Genomic DNA, 20,290 nt, shown 5'->3' with positions numbered 1-20,290 from the left:
ATTTCTCCTTCTTCCAAATCCAGTCAGCTGATGTTCTGAAAGAACTGCAAAATCTGGACCCCTACAAATCAGCCAGGCTAGACAATCTGGACCCTTTCTTTCTAAAATTATCTGCTGAAATTGTTGCAACCCCTATTACTAGCCTGTTCAACCTCTCTTTCGTGTTGTCTGTGATTCCCAAAGATTGGAAAGCAGCTGCGGTCATCCCCCTCTTCAAAGGGGGGGACACTCTTGACCCAAACTGCTACAGACCTATGTCTATTCTACCCTGCCTTTCTAAAGTCTTCGAAAGCCAAGTCAACAAACAGATTACCAACCATTTCGAATCCCACTGCGCCTTCTCCACTATGCAATCTGGTTTCAGAGCTGGTCATGGGTGCACCTCAGCCACACTCAAGGTCCTAAACGATATCTTAACCGCCATAGATAAGAAACAATACTGTGCAGCCGTATTCATTGACCTGGCCAAGGCTTTTGACTCTGTCAATCACCACATCCTCATTGGCAGACTCAATAGCCTTGGTTTCTCAAATAATTGCCTCGCCTGGTTCACCAACTACTTCTCTGATAGAGTTCATTGTGTCAAATCGGAGGGCCTGTTGTCCGGGCCTCTGGCAGTCTCTATGGGGGTGCCACAGGGTTCAATTCTTGGGCCGACTCTTTTCTCTGTATACATGAATGATGTCGCTCTTGCTGCTGGTGAGTCTCTGATCCACCTCTACGCAGACGACACCATTCTGTATACTTCTGGCCCTTCTTTGGACACTGTGTTAACTAACCCTCCAGACGAGCTTCAATGCCATACAACTCTCCTTCCATGGCCTCCAACTGCTCTTAAATACAAGTAAAACTAAATGCATGCTCTTCAACTGATCGCTGCCTGCACCTGCCCGCCCATCCAGCATCACTACTCTGGACGGTTGTGACTTAGAATATGTGGACAACTACAAATACCTAGGTGTCTGGTTAGACTGTAAACTCTCCTTCCAGACTCACATCAAACATCTCCAATCCAAAGTTAAATCTAGAATTGGCTTCCTATTTCGCAACAAAGCATCTTTCACTCATGCTGCCAAACATACCCTCGTAAAACTGACCATCCTACCGATCCTCGACTTCGGCGATGTCATTTACAAAATAGCCTCCAATACCCTACTCAATAAATTGGATGCAGTCTATCACAGTGCCATCCGTTTTGTCACCAAAGCCCCATATACTACCCACCACTGCGACCTGTATGCTCTCGTTGGCTGGCCCTCGCTTCATACTCGTCGCCAAACCCACTGGCTCCAGGTCATCTACAAGACCCTGCTAGGTAAAGTTCCCCCTTATCTCAGCTCACCGGTCACCATAGCAGCACCCACCTGTAGCACGCAATCCAGCAGGTATATCTCTCTGGTCACCCCCAAAGCCAATTCCTCCTTCGGCCGCCTCTCCTTCCAGTTCTTTTCTGCCAATGACTGGAACGAACTACAAAAATATCTGAAACTGGAAACACCTATCTCCCTCACTAGCTTTAAGCACCAGCTGTCAGAGCAGCTCACAGATTACTGCACCTGTACATAGCCCATCTATAATTTAGCCCAAACAACTACCTCTTCCCCTACTGTATTTATTTATTTATTTATTTTGCTCCTTTGCACCCCATTATTTCTATTTCTACTTTGCACTTTCTTCCACTGCAAATCTACTATTCCAGTGTTTTACTTGCTATATTGTATTTACTTCGCCACCATGGCCTTTTTTGCCTTTACCTCCCTTATCTCACCTCATTTGCTCACTTTGTATATAGACTTATTTTTCTACTATATTATTGACTGTATGTTTGTTTTACTCCATGTGTAACTCTGTGTTGTTGTATGTGTCAAACTGCTTTGCTTTATCTTGGCCAGGTCGCAATTGTAAATGAGAACTTGTTCTCAACTTGCCTACCTGGTTAAATAAAGGTTAAAAAAAATAGTGTTAACTCTAAAGTTTGGTGTAGGAGGAATAATGGTCTGGAGCTGTTTTTCGTGTTTCGTGTTAGGACCCTTCGTTCCAGTGAAGGAAATGTTTAACACTACAACTTTGTGGCAGTAGTTTGGGGAAGGCCCTTTCCTGTTTCAGCATGACAATGCCCCCGTGCACAAAGCGAGGTCCATACAGAAATGGTTTGCCAAGATCGGTGTGGAAGAACTTGACTGCCCTGCACAGAGCCCTGACCTCAACCCTATCGAACACCTTTGGGTTGAATTGGAACGCCAACTGCGAGCCAGGCCACTCACTCAACATCAGTGCCCGACATCAAAGCTCTAGTGGCTGAATGGAAGCAAGTCTCCTCAGCAATGTTCCAACATCTAGTGGAAAGCCTTTCCTTAAGAGTGGAGGCTGTTATAGCAGCTGTTCGATGAGCAGGTGTCCAAATACTTTTGGTAATGTATGTGGCTCAGTTGGTAGAGCATGGCACTTGCAATGCCAGGGTTGTGGGTTTGATTCCCATGGGGGACCAGTGTGAAAATGTATTCAAAACCTACTTTACGTTGCTCTGGATAAGACAGTCTGCTAAATTACAAAAATGTGGTGGATCTTTACTTTTACTCAAGTATGACAATTGGGTTCTTTTTCCACCACTGCTAGAGGTAAAGTCATGTTTTGGATGTGTGTAGTAATGCCAAATCCATTGACTGTATACTAGCAGTAGCACAGGTTTTAGAGTCAGTGGAATTGTAGGTAGGGTGACACACAATATTTTATTTCCTAACTAGAGGTAGTATGTGTTTGTCTTATTGGCAGCATGACCACATTTCTTACCAAATGTGACTAAAATGAAGCGTTGATACTATTTAAGACAACCATGACCGACATAAATATTATCCAAAAGACTGTATCCAAGCTTTCTGGCTAGAGACATGTCTAGAGGAGTTTTTTCCACACTGAAAACAGCTATTTATTTTGAGCTGGTTGGTGTGACTGTGGTTTCTCAACCTGTCTTCTGTCTGGTCTGGACTGATTTGAACCAGCTGAACCCTGGGTTACTACACTGTCTGTTTGTCTGTCTGTGTCACCTGGCTTACAGTATGTACAACCTTAACTGCTCCTGTGCAACCTAAAATTAAACATGCTTCACTCACTGTTCATGTGAAATGTACAGATGTAGGATCTTCATTTGAGACAGTTTGCTACAGCAGGAAAATAGTCTTGCTGCAACAGGAAATCTGAATTATTATGTGGATTATAATTCATGGAGATTTCTTTAGGGTTGATACATTTTTCCGTTAGGGCAAATCAAGTCTGACATGTCAAAGTGGAAATGACAAACTTTAGAACCTTTTTAAAACTCAAATACACTACAAGTTTGAAACAAAAGAGTGATCAAATTAAGATCCTACACCTTTAATAGAACCACAGTGACACACAGTGTAGCAATTACCAGTGAGCATTTACAGTATGAATGTATGTATCTACTTCAAATGACTTAGATCCACGTGCCTCAAACCATTATGCTCTCAAGCAGCCATGTTGACTGCTATCACAGATGTAGCGAGAGGGATAGAGAAAGAGAGGGAGAGAAACATGTACTGTAGAGCAGGGATGGGAGGCCGGCGGCCCTTCTTTTGAAGGCCCTCGGATCAATTTTAAGATCCTACATCTGTACATTTCACATGAACAGTGTGTGAAGCGTGTTTAGTTTTATGTTGCACAGGAAACTCAGTCAGGGTCTTAACTTACTGTTGCAAGCTAGAGTAGTAGAATACACAAGGTGCAATTTCTAAATGTGGTTTTGCATCAGCAGTTTGTCTCTTGTTATATCAGTCACTGATAATCACTCAATTAGCCCTTGTCAGCAATTTCTTTTTGATCCGTAAGTTAATCTAGCAGCCAGCTATCTACATTTGTAATCATGGTCGCCGACCCGCGAGCAACTGCTGCCCCTCATGATGACTTCCACCCTCATTAAAGTTTCCCAATCCTGATGTAGAGGGACTTGGGAGGGGGACAGCCAGTCAAGCAACTTTTCAGTGGACCACTGTGTGCTGTGCTCCAGCCTCAAGGGTGCAACTCCCTCTCCTCTCAATTTTTTCTGCCAGCGTACGTTGTCAGTCTGAATCTTAGCTGCTCATTCCCAAGGGGGACAACAGACCTACATAGCAGCAGCACACACTTCTCTGAACACAGAAAAACAAAGGGAAACTCAACAACACACCAAACTAACGTCATATTAATACTGTGGCATCCCATTAGCCCGGGTACCAGTTGGTTTAGCTAACATCCTACTTCTTGTATTCCATGTCATATGCCAAAGATCAGCTTATCATGACAGGAGTGGCAAGGAGTGGAATGAGCTAAACAGACTGGTACCCAGACTAGCATCCAATCCCTCCAGTACTTTATCCTACCCTTTCCTTTGACCTCACCTACTGTAACACCTACTTTGTCCATTGGAGCATTACAGCACTAACAAGCATTCCAATCACCCACTATTGGTATGGCCCTGTAGTCTGCTCTAAGGCATGGTGTATCAGACTCACATCTGACAACATTCATGCCTATGTATGAGTGTAGGGCCAGGGGGCCATGGGACCAGTAGCCTATAGCCTCTGCTGGGGCCCAGCAAATGACTGGTGGGATTGCTGTAAGGAGAGTTCTGTGTTTCCTGGAAGGAAAGGGGCCGGAGCGGAGGCCGGCAGAGGTCTACTGACTCTGTATAACACCTCTGGGCCTGACTGTTGTGTCATGTGGGCTTTAGCTGAACAAAGAGGGTTTTCAGAGGCTGTATGGAGGGAGGTAGCTGTGCACTGGGCCTTATTTGCAACCCATTCACATTGCATTCACATTTGAAACCCCATTAATCCCATGTATATTTTTTGCACCGTTGTAGTGGTCTAACATTTCAGATTATCGTGGAGACTTAAATTGGCACACACAGAGGTCTCAGCCGAGCCCTGGCACTGGCACTGGCCCTGGCGGGAATGCAGTTTATCTGTCTGTCTGACTCTGTTTGCCAGTCTGCTTGTCTTTCTAACTGTCCCACTGTTCCCCCCACTGTACCGGCTAACTTTTCCTCCACTACAAATCAGCCCTGTAGCATTCTTCCACCACGCTGCCCGAGACACAGAACAATGTGAAACGGAACATAGTTGAATTTGAGGTGAAAGACATGCTTTGCCTCTCCGACGCAAGCCCAGTTCCAGTTGCCAAGAGTAACAATTTGAAAGAAATGTGAAAGAAAAAAAAGTTAAAGTTGGAGAGAGGAGGGGTAGGAGATCAGATTGGTCTGTTCGGCCAGATGTTGGCCGCTGGGGCCTGCAGCAGTATTTTGGGAGATCTTGGACCAGAGTCTTTTACTTTTCCTCTTCGTTAACTCTGTGGTTTTTCCTCAGCTTAATGTCAATGTCAGCTTTGCTTTGTAAATATTTCCACCTCTAAATAACGCCCTTAATGTCCTTGTGGTTGTTTCTCGTGGTGGGGGAATGGGGGAGATATTTGTAGCTAATGCAGCCAGTGAGACTGATGCTCTGTAAGGCTGAGGCTCTGTATGTGGCTAACCCTGGGTGAACCTGAGTCAGTGGGTTGCTGTTTATGAATGCACCCCATAACCCAAGACTCAAGACCCTATAACCCAACACCCAGCTGTACATCCAGCTGAATCAATGGTTTACATGGAGGAATGTTATCTGTAGAGCCATGGATTAGGACAGCTGTTACAGTCATACCGCACCAGAATGTGCTGGGTCATCAAGTTCAATAAGGATGAGGATGATGGTGATAATCATCATTATGACAATGATGGTGTTGAGGATGAGGTTGATGATGATGATAATAATGATGATGATTATTACAATGATGATTTTGATGATGATGATCATTATGACAATGATGGTGTTAAGGATGGTGATGAGGAGGATGATGGTGGTGGTGGTGGTGATGATGATGGTGTTGATGATGAGGAGGAGAATGATGATGGTGTTGATGAGGAGGATGATGGTGAATATGATAATGATAACAGGTTTTTTTATGTATAAAAAAGGGGCTTAGGTGGGTGGCGTAGCAGGGGGGCATGGCAGGGGGCGTATTCTCCCTGTCAGCGTAGCTGAATTTTAGAGAACATTTTCTCAAATTTCTCCATGGAGCTGTGAGAAATTAGTGAAGTTTAAGCAAATGTCCTGCAATTCTACACATTTAGGATTTTTTTTGTTGCAGTTTTCATTTTCATGCAATTTTACATATTCTGCCACAGTTAGAGAACATTTTGCAGTTTTAAAGTTTTAAAGCAAATTTCTTGCAATTCTATGCATTTTGCCATGGCTAATACTGTGTTATTTTGCTAAAACATATTAACAGAAATATATACTGCTAAATTAATTGTTTTTGGAATTTTCAATTCTCACTGACTGTCTAGCTTTTATTTTGCAGATTGTTAGTTCTCAAAGATTATATTATAAAAAAATATATAGGTCCATTATCTTTTCTACATATTTTATATCTTGTTTTAGTAATTTAAGTTAACACTAAAAGCATTTTTCCATCCCGAAAATGTATTTAGGCGACCTGAAAAATTGCTTAGACGGCCCGCCCAAGGATTTCTATGACAGAAAAGTCCCTGTGATTATGACAATGATGGTGTTGATGATGATGAGGAGGATGATGATGAAGCTCTCTCCTCTCTCCTCTGCAGGGTGCTCCTGACAGTAGTGGCTGTCCTCTCATCTTACTCCATCCACTTGCTACTCAAGTCATCTGGCATTGTGGGTATGTAGTCTTCAGACCATGAGCAGGACTTTTGTTGGAGACCATACACCAGTCAACCCCTACCGCCCCTGTCAGGAAGACTAATGTCATGATAACATCACATAGCCTCACAGCCTGCCTCTTCTCTTTAGCATATGTGAAGCACCATCTCTTTTTGGCCTTATTTCCCACACATTTTAAATTGTGGTTTTTACATTGGATAAAAGTACAGACTTAGAGCTTCAAAATGTTATATCATACATTGCAGTTAAGGAAGAATAGGAAAGTAATGCTGCTTTGAAAGCTGATAAACCTGTAACCCCACTTATGAGAAAATGGTCCATAAATGTTTTGGTACACCTACAAGAGAGCTCTTCTTTGTTTAGCATTGTTCACACCCTCTTAAGCCTTAGGCCCACCCATCTCTTTAAGGATTCACATGTGAGGCTATGTGCTAAACAGAGTGAGTAAGGTAATGTAGTAAATAACCAAAGATTTCAAGACTAAAAGTAGTGAAAGTAGTAGCCTACAATAAGGAAACACGGCAGGTAGAAATATACTTTATCTAGTCCTTGGCCTATATTCTAATCTGACCTTGGTGCAGGTGATGTTGTTCTTCACATTACTGTTTATAGTAAACAGAGGCTATAACCACCCCCAGCCACATCTACTGAGGCTAAGTCGATGGGTCTCTATTGCTAGACCTGTTCACATGTTCAAGAAATACAATAGGCCATATCACCACGAGACACATCTGGCTACATTGATGGGTCATGTAATCTTTTGGCGAAGTGGAGTCTTTTGTTTAGACATGTAGCTAGCAAGCTAGCTAAACAATAAACAATAATCCCAACCCATACAGTATAACAATACAAATAGATTGTCATAACCATGCATGAAAGAATGTAGTATGAATCTGCAGGTAGCTAAAGCTAACCAACTACTGTAGGTTCAATGTTAGCTAGCTAGCTAATAGTAGGCTATAACTAGCAATGCAAACAGATTTCTGAGATATTAATAATATTACTACATAGATCATACATGTAGCTTGCTAGTTAGCCAGCCAGCTAACGTTATCTAGCTAGCTAACATCATGCTTTAACTTGCAATGAAAACAACTTTGACAACATTTGAAATGTATCATATGTGAAAATGTAGCTAGACTCTTACCCGTATATATGGAATGCTTCACGGCAGACTGGAACCACTTTCACTAAGTAAGAAGTTCTCTGTCATTTGCGTTTTGTTTGTACAGCTTGCTGGGGCCATTGAGTCAAGTCACTCCAGTTCACACTGACTGTGTGCAATGCCATAAGAATCATCAGATCTTTCTCTCTCTCTGTCATGGATGCCATGGTTGCCCTTAGTTTGAAGATGTAATCTGGAAGACAGTTGTTTTATACAACAGCCTTCTGTGTTCTCTTTTCAACTCCTCCGCATTTGCAATCAAACGTCAGAATTTTCTTCACCTCGTTCTCATACTCTGCTTCCACCAGGCATTCCACTGATTTCCAAACTCAGTCAACTTCTTCCGTGACAACAACACTGTTGATCTCAGTTTCTTCCCCATCACTGTCATCAGAAGACTCTACAATGTCTGGTTCAATGAAAATGTTTTTACCTAAGTCAGGGATTTCCTCATCGTCGGAATCAGTTTCAGGGTCAGAAATAGTCCTCCAGAAAGTAATCCATTACAACTTTTTCCCACATCTTGGTCTATTGCACCTGCTAAATTCAGGGCAGAAATGTTGTTGAAAGCAATAGCAATACTTTTGCAATTCTCCATGGCTATAATAATACAATAAAAAATAAAATGAAAACGGTAGCAAAGATTATCTACACATACTGAGCAGCCTACGACATGGCAGACCAATCAGAACACATCTCTCAGCATGTCCAGCCCATCCATTATCTCAGCCAATCATGGCTATCGGGAAGGTTCCTGTCTTTTTCCGTGGTTAAACTAACTAGGCTCGTAATTTAACAATTGTATTTACAGATGACATACAAGTTTGTTACTAATACACCTGAAAGTTTACATGTTCAAGAAGGCATTTCTGCAAAAAAAATTAAACATATGTTTAATTAGACTGATCACTAGGAATTCACATCCCCCTCCCCAGTGCCCTACATGCTCTACGCCACAGTACAGTACAGCTCTGTATGTGAATGTGTTTGATGACTGTGCCTCAGGTATCCGGGCTTATGAGCAGCTGGGCCAAAGGGCATTTGGAACGCCAGGCAAGATGGCTGCCGGCATCGCCATCACGCTGCAGAACATTGGAGGTGACGGCTCTGTCACACACAGGCACACACACACACACACACACACACACACACACACCACACACACACACACACAGCGTCTCTCTGGGGATGTGTCATCATAATCATCATCATATGACCTTGTCAGTGGGTACCCCTGAGAGCAGCCTGGCTCTATTAGTAATGCCCCTTTCTATTTCTGCATCTCTCCATTCCTGCTGTTCTTCTGTTCTCTCTCCCTGATGTGTGTATAGGGAAGGTGAGGAGATTCTGAGTCTGTGTGAGGGGATGCAGGAAAGACCGGGCAGTAATCTAGGCCCTCTCCTCTTATACACCAAGTCACTCGGCTCCGTCATGTCCTCACATGGTCTCTTCCATCATTGCTATGCGGATGACAGTCAACTACTTTTCTCCTTCCCTCCCTTCTGACACCCAGGTGGTGACACGCATCTCTGCATGCCTGGCAGATACTCAACTTTCTAGCTCTGACTCTTCTGATAGCTACTTCATTGAGGAAAAATCTACTTTCTATGCCTGTGACATCTCATAGCAATAACTTCATTTTGCATTCTTGTCACCATGTTAACCTGTGCTACACAGAGATTACCAGAGATACTGAATTCACTGTTTTAGTTATGTTATCTGTTGTTTTCTCAAGGGGATATATCAGCACAACATCAAAGTATTCAATACGAAAGGGATAAAAGGGATTAGCGTGTGTGTCAGTGTGTGTTTTAAGATATATTTAGATTTGCTGGAATATGATTGTCTCTCTTGTATTTTGTGATGTTTGTTGTCCAGGATAATATGCACAGCCTGCAGAAGGATTAAGTGTGTGTGTATGCATTGTGTGTGTGTATATACTGTGTGTATACTGCGTGTGTATACTGCATGTGTATACGTGTGATTGTGTGCATGTGTGTGTATGTCTTTATACAGTATACATGTGTGTGATACTATTACTAATAGCTGTGTCTCTCTCTGTGTGTCCCTCCTACAGCCATGTCCAGTTACCTGTACATCGTGAAGTATGAGTTCCCTTTGGTCATCCAGGCCTTCCTGGGGATCGACAAGCCATCAGGGTGAGTAACATACAGCATGTTCTTTACATATTACAACAGTAACATAGATGGCCACTGTTCTGAAACAGTTCTTAATGTATCAGGCAGGGAGGGGGAGGTGGCTGCCTGTGTTTTCATCCAGTTGGATGGATGGGCATTAAAGTTCAGCAGAAGGAGATATGATCCAACGGTATGGGAATTCCTCCAGTGATCCTGAGCCAGTGTTAAACCACCACAGGAGAAACCTCCTCTCATGTTGAGCCAATCTCATTTTAAGGTGCCAACTGGCACTGACAGGTCCACAGCCCTTTGTGTCACCATGCCCCACGCCAAGCAGCTGGCCTGAGAACAGCTGTGTGTGAGAACAACCCTGGGAGAAGAGGGCAGCCTGGCCACGCTGATACAGACACACATCATTACACAGCCAGGCTCCACGGCTGAAACGTGAACCAGAGGATAACACTATGTAGACTAGAGCAGGTTGCCTGATAGCACAAAGACAATGGCCTTTACCCTGAAACAGACTGAGTATACTGTAGCAGCCTCTATGCACTGTCTATACTCTGGTATATGGTGCCTGCCTGGCTTGTGTTGGTGTGTTATGGCCAGCTGTCAGTGTGTTTATGATGCTGACTGAACTGAATGATGTCCAGGAAGTGTTTTACAGCTATACAGAACGCCTCATATTCTCAGTCTGAATGACATTGTGTGTGTGTGAGCTTTCCACAGAACGAGCCATAGATCAATCAGAGCCCAAGGCTGTGTGTGTGTTTTACCAACCAGGCTGTCAGATATCTGCTCTTTGCCTGGAGTGTTGATACTGTATATGGATTGAGAGTTTGTTTGTGTGAGTATGTTGTGGTTGATGTTTGTGTCTGGAATTGCTGTGGTGTGTGTATGCATGCGTGTGTGTTTGTGTGTTCTGTGTGGTTCAGAAGGTCAGTCCCCTCTGCCCGTCTCTGGGATGATGTGTGACTGTGTCACATGGTAAGATGGTTGGCTGGGGTGTAGGTGGGGCAGCTTGACACTGACAGCACAATAAACAACCACTCTCACAGGTTACAACTCTAGAATACAGATGCTGGAATTTGCTGTCATAGAGAAAATATGAGATGAACCTCCCCCACTGTCTCAGATGTGGTGGATTTGGTTAGTATTAGTAATCCAGTGGATTCTATGTGTCATGTATTGGCCTATTTCACTTGGGTGTAGTACACCTTGGATGTAGTAGACTATGATTGGTCTGTCCCAGTATGCTAAGAGCATGGTGTCCCCCCACCCCAGTGACTGTCCAGTCCAGACCCTGCAGCCTCAGACGGGTCTGTGCTACCCACGTTCTCACCCTCCAGTCCAGTCAGTGGTCACTAGAGACCCCACGTTCTCACCCTCCAGTCCAGTCAGTGGTCACTAGAGACCCCACGTTCTCACCCTCCATCCAGTCCAGTCAGTGGTCACTAGAGACCCCACGTTCTCACCCTCCATCCAGTCCAGTCAGTGGTCACTAGAGACCCCACGTTCTCACCCTCCAGTCCAGTCGGTGGTCACTAGAGACCCCACGTTCTCACCCTCCATCCAGTCCAGTCAGTGGTCACTAGAGACCCCACGTTCTCACCCTCCATCCAGTCCAGTCGGTGGTCACTAGAGACCCCACGTTCTCACCCTCCAGTCCAGTCGGTGGTCACTAGAGACCCCACGTTCTCACCCTCCAGTCCAGTCAGTGGTCACTAGAGGCCCCACGTTCTCACCCTCCAGTCCAGTCAGTGGTCACTAGAGACCCCACGTTCTCACCCTCCAGTCCAGTCAGTGGTCACTAGAGACCCCACGTTCTCACCCTCCAGTCCAGTCAGTGGTCACTAGAGACCCCACGTTCTCACCCTCCAGTCCAGTCAGTGGTCACTAGAGACCCCACGTTCTTACCCTCCAGTCCAGTCGGTGGTCACTAGAGGCCTGGGGGAGACTGGTGAGGAAGGATATCACTGTGGCCCACTTGGCCAAGCTCTCTTATTATGCTCTCTCTTCCTTGGTCTCAAACACACTCATGTATGCACGCAAGCACACTCCCTCACTCTCATTCTCTCTGTTTCTCTCTCTCTCTCATAAGCTCTCTTGTTAATGTAGAGCATGATAATGTGTAAGTGTGACAGATTTGACAGAGCCTTCTGATGAGTGTGCTGTCTGGGTGCTTTGAAACTGATTGGATAGCTCAGTTTGCTGTGGGTCTTGTTAGAAAGAGGAGTAGCAGGCATGCTTACAGCGTCAGTCAGATGTTATAACAATAACAAAGTGTAATCCCTACCCCTCTTTCAGTAAAAAGCTGAAGGATGTGGCTGGAGAAATGTAACTAATCTCTAATTCAAAGACAGAGCTATGGATGCAAGGACTGACCATCCATGATATCAAAATTATACTCTTAACCATGTTTTGAGGCTATATAGTGTTTGTTTAGATTTACTTTGTTTAAACAAGCTAATATTTTCGGTTCTGATGGGGTACACACACACACTTAATCATGAGGCATTTATAAGCTATAGTCTTCAAGAATCAATGGGTAATTATCATTAATGTATGCAAAACAAATTGATACCAGCATCACCTGGGTTAAATGTCTAATGCAGGGTTCCCCAACTGATGGGCCACAGGCTGAATTTGGCCCACAGGTGATTTTATTTGGCCCCCAAAGGGATTTTAATTTTGGAAATCTGTTCCCAAGCATAATAGAGCATAATAGATATGTGATCGTATAAACAACACAATCTCACACTCAATTCATGCAAAGATGTACAAAAAATATTTCTGCAGATTTCGTGTGTTTTTGTGCATTTTTGTGTAGCTTAATTCGTGTGAAAAGACACATTTTTGTGCGACTTCATTCATAGGAAAATACATTTTTGGGGGACAAACAATCTTTTGAAAGTTATTAGAGCAATGCATGATGGGCTATGGTGTTCTACACTGACTTTTTTTGTGTACCACATTTATTTATATATATTAAAAAACCAGGTTATCACTGAAATAATTATAATATAATAGTAGTCTTACATCGTTTTTATTTATTAATTCCAATACTGTTTTTTATGCTTGTTTTCGCTTAATACTTTGGGATACTGGTGCACTTGCAGTCAGAAAGGCCCTTTTTTCGTGAAGGCAACAGTAGGCCTACACGATTTTCTTCATAAGGCATTTCATATTTTGTGGAGCCTACATTGTACAATTTTCTTCATAATGCATTTGATACAAGGCTTCTCTTTTTCATGTACACTACACCATTTCTTTCATAATACATTTTATACAAGTCTATGTTGAATTTTATGAGGGTTGCCAGATTGACGAAAAAAATACAGATTTTCTTTTTGTGGTATTGATGAAGGTATTTGATTGGGGAATGGGGATACATTTTTATGATGGGAAATTATAATACACACCATAATACACACACAAAAACTCTTACACGGATATGCACACACTCACTTTGTTTGCAATCATGTTATAGCCAACTCTTGACTTTTGTATGAATAATCTTTTATAAAATATTTGTATCTTGTCATGTATTCATTATCTTAACTGGTTAAATGTTTGTAGTTTGCATGTTTCAGTAAAGATTAGCATGGTTAAATAGTCGTAAATCTCTGCTTGATTCAGCTTTTGGTATATTTGGCATTTTTATACATATTCTGTATTTCCACTGAAGAAAGCAATAATTAATCAACCCACTACTGTAAATAAATGCACACCACCAGTTATAAAACTGAAATCTCTCTCCGTAAAGTAACATGAGTGAGGAAGATGCGTGCGAGGGGTCTGAAGCCATTGCAGCGGTAGTGGGTGTTGGCACGGAGGGCCGCCTATAGTAATGATACAAGTTATATCAGCTTAGAAAGGGTTTATTTACAACCTCTGGGATATAACATGTTGGGCAAAGTGGTATAGGAGAGTCTGATATATAACCCCTAACTTGAGTTGAGTCTTCGCCAATGAGAATCAAGAGGGGCCTAGCTTCTGGGGCGGCAGGTAGTCTAGTGGTTAGAGCATTGGGCCAGGTAAAAATCTATCATTCTTCCCGTGAACAAGGCAGTTAACCCACTGTTTCCCAGGTGCCGTGGATGTCGATTAAGGCAGCCCCTTGTACCTTTGTGATTCAGAGGGGTTGGGTTAAATGCAAAAGACACATTTCAGTTGAATACATTCAGTTGGACAACTGACTAGGTATCCCCCTTTCCCTTCATCCATCATGACTGGCAAAGGCATCGATTCTAGGCCGTAGAAAATCCTACATCCATTTCATTAGATCAGAACAGGATGGATTAACAGTGCTGGATTAATATTGCTGGTTTGCATCCTAAAAAAAGGATAGCTGAGTAGACATTATTTGTCTACCCATATGATGTGGATCATTTTCAGGTTATTAGATATAGAGTGCATTCAGAAAGTATTCCGACCCCTTGACATTTTCCACATTTTTGTTATTCTAAAATTGAGTAAATAAAAATGTTTCGTCATCAATCTACATCAGGACAAAACAAAAACAGTTATATTTAATTTTTTTGCAAATTTATAAAAATAAATACGAATAAAATACCCTTTGCTATGATACTCGAAATTGAGCTCAGGTGCATCCTGTTTCCATTGATCAGCCTTGAGATGTTTTTCCAACTTGATTGGAGTCCACCTGTGGTAAATTCAAGTGATTGGACATGATTTGGAAAGGCACACACCTGTCTATATAAGGTCCCACAGTTGACAGTGTATTTCAGAGCAAAATCCAAGCCATGAGGTCGAAGGAATTGTCCTTGGAGCTCCGAGACAGGATTGTGCCGAGGCACAGATATGGGGAAGGCCGCCCGTCCAAACTGAACAATCAGGGGAGAAGGTCCTTGGTCAGGGAGGTGACCAAGAACCCAATGGTCACTCTGACAGAGCTCCAGAGTTCCTCTGTGGAGATGGGAGAACCTTTCAGAAGGACAACCATTTCCGCAGCACTCCACATATCAGGGCTTTATAGTAGAGTGGCCAGACGGCAGCCACTCCTCAGTAAAAGGCACATGACAGCCTGCTTGGAGGTTGCCAAAAGGCACCTAAGGACTCTCAGACCATGAGAAACAAGATTCTCTGGTCTGATGAAACTAAGATTGAACTCTTTGGACTGAATGCCAAGCATCACGCCTGGAGGAAACCTAGCACCATCACGACGGTGAAGCATGGTGGTGGCAGCATCATGCTGTGGGGATTTTTTTTTCAGCAGCAGGGACTGGGAGACCATTCAAAATTGAGGTAAAGATTAACGGAGAAAAGTAACGAGAGATCCTTGATGAAAACCTGCCCCAGAGTGCCCAGGATCTCAGACTGGGGTGAAGGTTCACCTTCCAACAGGACAACGACCCTGAGCACACAGCCAAGACAATGCAAGAGTGGCTTCGGGACAAGTCTCTGAAAAACATGTTTTTGCTTTGTCATTATGGAGTATTGTGTGTAGATTAATGGAGCAAAATGAACGGAGAAAAAGGTCCTGGGCACTCTGGAGCAGGTTTTCATCAAGGATCTCTCTGTACTTTGCTCCATTAATCTTTCCCTAAATTCTGACTAGTCTCCCAGTCCCTGCTGCTGAAAAAAAATCCCCACAGCATGATGCTGCCACCACCATGCTTCACCATCAGGATGGTGCGTCGGAGGGCTTAGCGGGTTTTCGTATAAGCTTCCAGGTTAGAGTCCTGCTCCTTGAAGCAGCAGCACTACTCTTTAGCTCAGTGTGAATGTTGCCTGTAATCCATGGCTTCTGGTTGGGGTATGTATGTACAGTCACTGTGGGGACGACGTCCTCGATGCACTTATTGATAAAGCCAATGACTGATGTGGTGAACTCAATGCCACCGGAAGAATCCCGGAACATATTCCAGTCTGTGCTAGCAAGCAGTTCTGTAGTTTAGCATTTGCTTCATCTGACCACTCTTTTAAAGACTGAGTCACTGGTGCTTCCTGCTTTAATTTTTGCTTGTATGCAGGAATCAGGAGTATAGAGTTATGGTAAGATTTGCCAAATGGTGGGCGAGGGAGAGCTTTGTATGCCTCTCTGTGTGCGGAGTAAAGGTGGTCTCGATTTTTTTCCACTCTGGTTGCACATTTAACATGCTGATAGATATGAGGTAAAACTGATTTAAGTTTCCCTGCATTAAAGTCCCCGGCCACTAGGAGCGCCGCCTCTGGATGAGCGTTTTCCTGTTTGCTTATGGTGGTATACAGCTAATTGAGCGCGGTTTTAGTGCCAGCATCGGTCTGTGGTGGTATGTAGACAGCTACAAAAAATACAGATTAAAACTCTCTAGGTAGATAGTGTGGTCTATAGCTTATCATGAGATACTTTACCTCAAGCGAGCAAAACCTCGAGACTTCCTTAGATATCGTACACCAGCTGCTGTTCACATATATGCATAGGCCCCCGCCCCGTGTCTTACCAGAGGCTGCTGTTTTGTCCTGCCGATGGAGTGTATAACCCGCCAGCTGTATGTCGTCGTTCAGCCACGACTCGGTGAAACATAAGATATTACAATTGTTTATGTCCCGCTGGTAGGATATACGGGCTTTCAGCTCGTCCCATTTATTTTCCAGCGATTGAACATTAGCTAGCAGGACGGATGGCAAGGTCAGATTAGCCACTCGTCACCTGATCCTCACAAGGCACCCGGATCTTTTTCCACAAAACTTGTCGTTTGCCTGCCCCCTGTTTTGTAAATAAACATTTGTTATTTTGAACTGTCTGCATCTGGGTCTTATCCTGGGATCTGATAGTTCGAAATAACAAATGTTTATTTACAAAACAGGGGGCAGGCAAACGACAGGTCAAGGGCAGGCAGAGGTTGGTAATACAGAACGGCAGGCAGACTCAGGGTCAGGGTCAGGGCAGGCGGAATGGTCAAAAACCGGGAGAACTAGAAAACAGGAAATAATGAGAAACAGGAGTATGGGAAAAAACGCTGGTAGGCTTGACAAGATGAACTAGGAACAGACAAACAGAAAACACAGGTATAAATGCACAGGGGATAATGGGAAAAATGGGAGACACCTGGAGGGGGGTGGAGACAAGCACAAGACAGGTGAAACAGATCAGGGTGTGACAGTCAACATGAAATAGAGGAGGATGACATTGGCGTTTTTCTACAAGCACAAAGGCACGCACACAGAAATCAGAACCATGGACAGCCACATCATATTTAGCTTACGTTGATTGGACTAAATTGTTTTTGGTATTTTTAAGTTGTCAATGTATTAGACTAAGCAGAGATGATTTGATAATGTTGAAATGGTGCTGGAATAGTGGAGGCAGCTCCTTTTATCTTTGCGACTTAAGGTAACTCTCTGTGGTTCTAAATCAATATTTGTTTAGCGGTCCGAAAATGTTGGAAACATTAACATGCTTGACCATGCTCTAGGTCATGTAACATCGTTTTCAGCAGTGCATTGATAACAATAACCAAGCAAATTCCGGAATGCAAAATTACTTGTAGATCAATGACTGTCAACAGTTACATGCCTTTAGTTCGACACTGTTGGAGAGGACTGTCGTAGGGTAGAGACCAAGATGCAGCAGGAAAATGTATACTCATCTTCTTTTATTAGGTGAAGAAGGAAAACACATAAACGTATACAAAACAAAAACGAACTTGACAGTCTCGTCAGGCAAAACAGCTAAACAAGAACAATCTCCCACAAAATCCCATGAAAAACAAACTCCTAATTATAGGACCCTCAATCAGAGGCAACAATAACCAGCTGCCTCCAATTGAAGGTCCAACCCCAATTAACTAAACATAGAACTACAAAAGACTAGATAGAACATAGAAATATACTTACATAGAACAATGACTAACAAACCCCGGACTAATAAATCAAATACCCCTCTACCTAAACACAACCAAAACACACCCTGAACCACATAAAACAAACACCCCCCTGCCACGTCCTGACCAAACTACAATAACAAATAACCCCTATACTGGTCAGGACGTGACAAGGACGCACCAGTTGTCACAAAATATCAGGTATTTTCAGAAAGTAGAAAGTAATATGAGAAACAAAATGTTATGGAATCAGCCATTCGTAACGTTTGAATCGATTTTATGATGGATGCATGATGCTATATTTGGATTGGTTTGGGGTCAGCAGACCAATGCTGTCATATTTTAAACATTTAAATCAGGGACCGATGCATATCGTGAATTGTTACATCCCTATAATATGTGCCATTTAGCAGATGGTTTTATCCAAAGCGACTTACAGTCATGCATACATACATTGAACATATGGGTGGTCGCGGGAATTGAACCCACTATCCTGGTGTTTCAAGCACCATGCTCTACAAACTGTGTCATTGAGGGAACAGTGGGTGAGTTCCTCAGGGGGTGAGCCCATTGGGAATATTATCCTTATCCCTGATGGCTTAACTGGAAAGGAGTTTTCCTCCTGTCATTTAACATCGCAGAGACATTGAACGTTTCCCTTACAAATAAGGACTAAAGATGTAATAAATTATTTTAGCAGAGTTAAGTATATAACATATCTCTCTTTCTCTCTCTATCTCTTCACCCCTGCTCCTCCCCCTTTCTCTTTCTCCCTCCAGTGAGTGGTACCTGAATGGGAACTACCTGGTCATCATGGTGTCCATCAGTGTCATCCTGCCTCTGGCTTTGATGAAGCAGCTAGGTGAGAAAACCTTAATAATTGTTTAATTAACAATTTTATAATCATAAGTGACATTTTGTGTTATGTTTTGTAAATGAAGGTTCTGTTATGTTTTGTAAATGAGAGCTTACACATGAAAAATGTGTAAGCCAATTTTTTTTTTTGTTTTTTTTAAATGAATCTTGAACATTCTGTCTCATTTCTCCCCCCTCCTTCTCTTCCACCTTCTCTTTCCCAATCCCCCTCTCTTGCCCCCTCTCATTTTTCTCCTTATTCTTGTGTTACATGGCAAACACTCCCCCACTGTTTTAGGATGGACTCAAAGTAGATATCTGTGCTAAACTGTGTCATGTGAGATACTGTTACTCTCAGCAGTCTTCTGAAAATGTAAAACTACCCAGCTCAGAATTCCCTGGCTTCATGTCCATTTAATGAGCTCTCTCCTTTAACAAAGTCAAATGTCTACAAAGCTTTCATCAAGTGACAGAGTAAGAGTCTCTGTGTTTTTCTCCCGTACGTGTTGCTCTGTCTGTTTATGTATGCCCATGTCACTGGGATTTCAGTGGCAAAAACTGCTCATTATACAATTACACATGAGAGAGAGAAGAGAGAGAGGGAGAGAGATGGAGAGGTAGAGAAAGGGTGAGAGATGCAGAGATAGGGGTGGGAGGCTGGGAGAGAAGTCCTGACCTCTTGTTAAGCGGTTCTCTCCTTCAAGGAATTGAGCCGAGAGAGAGAGGAGAGCAAGATAGAGAAGACAGAGCGAGAGAAAGAGAGAGAGAGCGAGCAGAGTAGAAAGAGAGTCCATGCTGCCAGGGCAAAGTAATGAGATGCAGTCCTGTTTAGTTTAGTCCACTGGGCCCTCTAAGAACATACACGCTTATGATCTCACACCCAAACACATTGTCATGAAACTGGGAATGTTTGTATATATTCCCTATAATTAGCATTGGGATTGAGGAAATATTGAGAGTCCTTCGAACCTCCCACATCACTTTTCTCAGAGGATATAGCAGGGTGATGTCTGATGTGAGTACTTCTGATGTCGTCATTGTGTTGTTTCAGGGTACCTGGGCTACACCAGTGGCTTCTCTCTCACCTGCATGGTCTTCTTCCTCATCTCGGTATGTACTGACATATTATACAGCTGTAGACCTCCACCTGTTGCAGTGCTCTTATAATGGACACAACCCTAACTGGAACGCTGTGTGTAACATAATTTGTATGCAAATCTCCCAGTGACATCAATGCATGAGTTACACACAAGTCCGAGTTACATGCACGGATCTCAAGTCGGCACAATATGCATGTGTGTCAACCAGTGGCGATTTTAGCATGTTTTTTGCAAATCTTAGTGGGGGGAGGGGGGGGGGGGGGAATGTGGGATGCATGCCAGCAAAGCCACTACACAATAAAACTGTCACGTCCTGACCATAGTAAGTGGTTATTTTCTATGGTAGAGTAGGTCAGGGAGTGACAGGGGGTGTTTGTCTATGTTTTGTATTTCTATGTTCAGTTTCTAGTTTTGTATTACTATGTTGGTTTTGTTTGGTATGATCTCCAATTAGAGGCAGCTGGTCGTCGTT

General features: G+C 43.2%; 1 protein-coding gene across 2 annotated transcripts in view; it reads left to right on the top strand.

Moving 5' to 3' along the window:
- The window catches only part of LOC106583192 (sodium-coupled neutral amino acid transporter 3), an 86,148-nt gene that overhangs the window by 30,662 nt on the left and 35,196 nt on the right, over positions 1-20,290 (top strand). For both annotated transcript variants that reach the window (XM_014167097.3, XM_014167098.3), the window contains 5 exons: positions 6,656-6,729; positions 8,902-8,994; positions 9,974-10,055; positions 18,643-18,725; positions 19,770-19,828. In XM_014167097.3, the coding sequence (XP_014022572.1) occupies positions 6,656-6,729; positions 8,902-8,994; positions 9,974-10,055; positions 18,643-18,725; positions 19,770-19,828 (391 nt within the window). The remainder of the gene's footprint in view (positions 1-6,655; positions 6,730-8,901; positions 8,995-9,973; positions 10,056-18,642; positions 18,726-19,769; positions 19,829-20,290) is intronic.

Source organism: Salmo salar, chromosome 22 (assembly GCF_965601325.2).
Source record: "Salmo salar chromosome 22, fSalSal1, whole genome shotgun sequence".
Taxonomy (NCBI): domain Eukaryota; kingdom Metazoa; phylum Chordata; class Actinopteri; order Salmoniformes; family Salmonidae; genus Salmo; species Salmo salar.
The sequence above is the reverse complement of the archived record's forward strand: the minus strand, read 5'-3'. Positions and strand labels throughout refer to the sequence as shown.